This window comes from Teleopsis dalmanni, chromosome 2 (genome assembly GCF_002237135.1).
Source record: "Teleopsis dalmanni isolate 2A chromosome 2, ASM223713v2, whole genome shotgun sequence".
Lineage (NCBI taxonomy): Eukaryota > Metazoa > Arthropoda > Insecta > Diptera > Diopsidae > Teleopsis > Teleopsis dalmanni.
Genome location: NC_051847.1, coordinates 208434918 through 208440917, shown reverse-complemented (window position 1 = coordinate 208440917; position 6000 = coordinate 208434918). Strand labels below are relative to the sequence as shown.

Sequence of the window (6000 nt, the reverse complement as noted above, 5' to 3'; positions counted from 1 at the left end):
GCAACTGTAAATCCCATCAGTATCCAACCAAACAGTGAAAGGTAAGCAAATGCGTTATTAACAAAAAGTTATTCTTCAACAAGAGATGAGAAACATCATACAGATAAATGTTGAAAATATGAAACTATTGTTTGCATTGCACAGTATCGCTGAATTGAGACCAGAATTCTATGGACTTAAATCCAGAGAAACAGTCAAACCGCAGGGATTACTTAATGCACCCACATTAGAGAGAAAATCTACGATAGCAGAACTGGAGGCAACGTTGAAACAGATTTATTGCGGCTCAGCAGTTAGTGCGGAATTTTCATATATTGAGGTTGGTAAAGCAAACATTGTAACGTACATATAGTATCTGCACAGTTAGATATTTCGTTAAAGATGTGTGTGTTCACATTTATTAAATAATTTTTCATTTTAAATAAAATGAAAATAAAACCATTTTAAACTAAATCTGTAAAATTTCCGTTCTGTAGAGCCTCGAGGAACGCGAATGGTTAACGTTGCATTTTGAGCAGCTCGCCGGGCAGACAATGAGCAATGAATCCCGCAAACAAATTGCCGAATTACTAATTAAGTCACAAGCCTGGGACAACTTTATGGCCATGAAATTTCCAACTGTCAAACGTTACGGTGGCGAGGGTGCTGAAAGTTTGTTAGCATTTTTCTGGCAATTGCTGCAAAATAGCACAAAAGGTATGTAGGTATAAGTAATTTTTCACAAAATAGTAAAAAAAAAAAGAATGAAAATAGTCTAACAAACTTTATCGGCAAAGAAACTCAAATAAGATAAATGAACCAAATGCAAGGCACTTATAAAAAGTGAACTCAATTTTATTTTACTTTAGATGAGCAAATATATTTCATTCGATTAGTTTGCAACTTTAACTTTGTTTGCAATAAACTTGCGAGCATAGCTCACAGCAGAATAATATTTAACTGAAATCCAAGTTAACTTAAGTTTATATGATACAGCTATGTTGTCTGCCATTTGTCAGCTAACGACTTAATTTAATTTTATAGAGGAAATCGAGCATATTGTGGTTGCAATGCCACATCGTGGACGCACACCACTTCAAACGGCCCTTCTGAATATGCGACCAGCCAAAGTTTTTCGTAAACTAACCGGAAAATCTGAATTTGCTGATGGCGTATCAGCCATGTCGGATGTTATAAGTCATTTCCGTAAGTTTCACGTTACTTTCGTTATATACTACATGGCTTAACTATTTAAATAAATTATTTTCGGTTATTTTATATGTTTTCTCTACTTGTATTTGTTTTTGTTTTTGTTTTTGTTACTGTTATAAACTTTCTACCCAACTATTTCTATGCAGATACATCAGAAGATTTAAATGTGGACGGTAAAAATATACGTTTGAGCTTAATACGAAATCCTTCACATTTGGAAGTAAGTAATGTATACTTCTGGTTTAAGTTACTCATTAACAAATATTAAACATAAATACGAATAGAAATGTCGAAAAAAATTTATTATATTAAGTATAACAATATATCTATAAAATATATTCTACTATCAGCTTAGATACAGAAAGGGTACTACGTATCTGACTTTCTCGTTAAAGTTATAATGTTACATATATGTTAAAAATTAGAAACTGCAAAAAAGTTGCAAATTGAAATTGAACATTGAAGTAAAACTCGTTATTTTACTTAATTTTTTAATCTATTAATAATTAATTATGTTTTTAAACATATCAAATTTTAAAATAAAATTCGAATTTTATGAAACATTGCACAATAAAGGTTATTGTGCAATGGCCAAAATATCACCAAATACCGAATAAATTATCAAACCTGATACCGCGGTAATTTCTTAACTGGGTAACATTGTAAGTGGACAATATAACTTCGCACTGAAGCTCTGCGAAAACCGACAGGCTGCCCTACTTAGCACTGTCTAATCTCAGAGTAATCACTAACCACACACGGCGGTACACATATCTTAGATCAATCATTGAATAATAACGAAGATTATAAGGAATACGCAAATTAGTCAGTGAGATGGGCGGGACTCTGAAGAAACCCCCAGCCATCATAGAGTAAAAGTGTCCAGATGCAGTAACTCGGAAAATGCTCAACATAGCACATAAGACAATAGCAAACATATATAACACATTACCACTTTACCGAATTAACACATTTTCGAGATACCAGTTCTAATCACTTTTTCTGAAGCACTATCTTATCCACTCTAATATACATCCAGCTGTGTGAGCGACTAACTGACACAGAATCTATGCTGAAGCGTTCAGACGTGTTCAGACAGTTATGCTGCTGCGTTGTATCCAATTTTCCAAACTATTTTTACAGTTAAAACTTATGCTGTTTATTTATAGTATTCAAAATAATATTAAAGTAACTGAGAATTATATTTATTGATAAATATTGATAAACAAATTCACAAAACAAAAAGTATATCTTTTATCTTAAGTAAAATATCTAGAACTATATTTAATGTACGTAATTGCAGATATTATTATCAATATACTACATAAACTAATTTATTACATCAATAATCAGGATGCACTGAGAATATCTACGTGGTCATTATTTTATATTAAACTTACAATAATACATGATTTACGCTGTTGATTTTAATATAGGAAAGTAATATTAAAGTAACTAAGAATTATATTTATTAATACATTTTTATAAATAAATTGTATGCTGGTGTGTTTAAATAAGGAAACAAATTTACAAAAAAAAAACAAATATTTCTTTTATCTTAAATAAAATATCTAGAACTTTATTTAATCTACATAATTACACATAGTATCATTATCAAAATATATATACGAAGTTACTAATACAGAAATTAGACTATTTTAATTTATGACTGGTATGCAAACATCCATGTGGCAGTAATGTTGTATTAAACTTATAATAATATTGACTTATGCTGTATATTTTAATATATAATAGTAATATTAAAGTAACTGAGAATTATATTTATTTATAAATATTGTTAAACGAATTTTATGCACATGTATTTAATCAAGAAAACAAAATTAATATTAAAGATTTGTAGATAATAACTATAATCAATGGTCTTTAAAAATACAAAAAAAATATATACATATATATAACATATATTCATATAAATATTTTAATAAATTTAAAATATATTCTTATAAAATTTTAAGGCTGCAAATCCCGTAGCCATGGGTAAAACGCGTTCTAAGCAACAAACTTCTGGCGATGGTGCTTTCAGTAACGAACCCAATAAAGAATTTGCCAACAAGATTCTTAATATAATATTACATGGAGATGCTGCCTTTGCTGGTCAAGGTATCAATCAGGAATGTCTGAATATGGCATATGTACCACACTTTGAAATTGGTGGCACAATACATTTGATTGTCAATAATCAAGTTGGATTTACTACACCCGGCGAACGTGGACGTTCAACAGATTATTCTTCGGACTTAGCCAAGAGCATACAAGCACCAGTTTTTCATGTAAACGGCGATGATCCCGAAATGGTAGCTTTAGTTACTAAATTAGCATTCCGATATCAGCGTTACTTTCGTAAAGATATTTTTATTGATATGAACTGCTACAGGCGTTGGGGACACAATGAATTAGATGATCCAACATTTACAAATCCCTCCATCTATGAGATTATAAATAATCGCAAGTGGGTACTTTTGAATGATTTTTTATTTTTTTTTTTATTTTTTTTTTGTGTATTATTTTGTTTAATTCTTTGCTTTTTTAATTGTTTATTTTTATTTAAAATTATGAAATTTTTTATATTACTTTTTCAGGTCTGTGCCAGATTTGTATGCGGAGCAACTTGCACAGCAAAATATTTTGTCTGAAGAGGAATCAACTGGAATGCGCGCTAAATTTCTCGATTATCTTAATGAAGAATTGGCGCTTGCACCCACATACCAGCCAGAGCCAACATACTTCGAAAGGCAATGGTCCGGCATCACAACTGCGCCTGATGCTATCACGTATTGGGACACTGGTCTCAATTATTCGCTGCTAAATTACATTGGACATCAAAGCGTTGCACACCCAGAGGGATTTGTAAGTGAATAACAATATAATAATGTTATGATACGTTCTTTGTATTGGCGGGTATGTATGTTGTGGACATATTGTAAGCTGTTATTACTAAGGTTTATAGTTGAGAGTTGATACTGTTTGTTTGGTTGCTTTAGTTTTGCTACTCATGTGTCCTGTTAATAGAAACTGTAAATATGTATGATGTCTCTTATTGCAGCATGTACATCCGCATCTGTTTAAAACACATATTGAGGGACGTCGAAAAAAGTTGAATGCCGGCGAGAAAATCGATTGGGCTACCGCCGAAGCATTGGCAATCGGTAGTCTGATGTACCAAGGGCATAATGTGCGTATCAGTGGTGAAGATGTAGGTCGTGGCACATTTTCTCATCGTCATGTCATGTTAGTGGATCAGCAAAATAATGAAATGTATATACCACTCAATGAAATGCAGGGTGGTGTAGGTGGAAAATTAGAAGTGGCACACAGTATTTTATCTGAAGAAGCTGTCCTAGCATACGAGTATGGCATGGCCATTGACAATCCAAACAACTTGATTATATGGGAAGCACAATTCGGTGATTTTGCAAATGGTGCACAAATCATAATTGATAATTTCATTATATCCGGTGAAAGTAAGTACAAAATTCCAATTCACACATAGGTGTGAATAGCGAGAAACAAAGTTAGTAATTTTGTATTTAAATTTTAAAGCTAAATGGATGGACAGCAATGGACTTGTTATACTGCTACCACACGGTTACGATGGAACTGCATCTGAGCATAGCTCATGTCGCGTTGAACGTTTTCTGCAGCTATGCGATTCAAAGGAAACCGCACCCGATAGCGATAATGTGAATGTACAAATTGTAAATCCCACCACACCAGCACAGTATTTCCATTTGCTGCGCCGACAAGTTCTGCGCAACTTCCGCAAACCGCTTGTAGTGGTTGCACCGAAAATACTCCTGCGTTTATCGGCTGCCACTTCCACGCACTCTGATTTCCAAGAAGGCACACACTTCCACAATGTTTTGGGTAACTGTTACAGTTATAAAGAAATGCAATTTACAAGCTCCTTTTGTTTCTGACAGGTGACACCGCAGTTACTAATGTCGAGGGGGTGCGTAAAGTTATACTCTGCAGCGGTAAACACTTCTACAATTTGAACGATGAACGGAAAGCGAAAAGCATTACGGATACTGCAATTGTGCGTTTAGAGTCACTTAGTCCGTTCCCAATACACGAGCTGCAGGAAGAGTTAGGAAAATATAAAAACGCCAAGAGTAAGTAAAGAAGAAATTATTAATATAATAGCATTACGTTGACTTATTATATTTTCGATTATTGGAAATAAGTTCTTAAAATAAAAAAGAAAATAATTTTTAAAAAATAAATGTAATTAACTTTAACATTGAAAACGTCTTTAAAGATTTAGTTAAAAAGTTCAACGCTGCAAGTTTTAAAAATCATATATACGATTAGAATTTAACATATATGCATATATATATATATATATATATGTATGAACAAAATTTTTATGGATAATACAAATAAAAATTCGTATACCATTTTTCAATACAGCTTTTATTTGGAGTCAGGAGGAACATAGAAATATGGGAGCTTGGTCATTCGTACGACCACGTTTTGAATACTTAATTGGAAAACAGGTAAATAAAAAACTATAATTATTTTAAAAAATATATCATAAATAAATTTTAATATTTATTTAACGTATATTATTTGCTTTAAAAAACAAACTCTACAGCTTGTTTACTGTGGTCGGAATGAAGCTCCCACTTCTGCCACCGGTGTTGGAGAAGTACACAAACGAGAAGCCGAGGAAGTTATCAGTGGTCCATTTAAAATTTAAAATTTTATTAAAATATTTATTTTAATAATTTTTATTTTAAACCCACATACTGCCAAAATATTTTGTTGTTATTTTTTTAAATGCTTTAA

At 32.0% G+C, this 6000-nt stretch overlaps 2 protein-coding genes across 3 annotated transcripts in view; one reads left to right on the top strand and one right to left on the bottom strand.

The window, feature by feature from the left end:
• Window positions 1-5960, top strand: part of LOC119682611 (probable 2-oxoglutarate dehydrogenase E1 component DHKTD1 homolog, mitochondrial) — a 10523-nt gene extending 4563 nt beyond the window's left edge. The window contains exons 3-14 of the mRNA XM_038096096.1: window positions 2-41; window positions 145-319; window positions 477-696; window positions 1024-1185; window positions 1338-1411; window positions 3168-3661; window positions 3792-4059; window positions 4256-4673; window positions 4753-5076; window positions 5133-5324; window positions 5623-5708; window positions 5807-5960. Of these exons, the coding sequence (XP_037952024.1) occupies window positions 2-41; window positions 145-319; window positions 477-696; window positions 1024-1185; window positions 1338-1411; window positions 3168-3661; window positions 3792-4059; window positions 4256-4673; window positions 4753-5076; window positions 5133-5324; window positions 5623-5708; window positions 5807-5911 (2558 nt within the window). The 3' untranslated portion in view covers window positions 5912-5960. The remainder of the gene's footprint in view (window position 1; window positions 42-144; window positions 320-476; window positions 697-1023; window positions 1186-1337; window positions 1412-3167; window positions 3662-3791; window positions 4060-4255; window positions 4674-4752; window positions 5077-5132; window positions 5325-5622; window positions 5709-5806) is intronic.
• LOC119685116 (putative uncharacterized protein DDB_G0286901) overlaps window positions 1-6000 on the bottom strand; it is a 236351-nt gene that overhangs the window by 48254 nt on the left and 182097 nt on the right. The gene's annotated exons all lie outside the window — the stretch shown is intronic.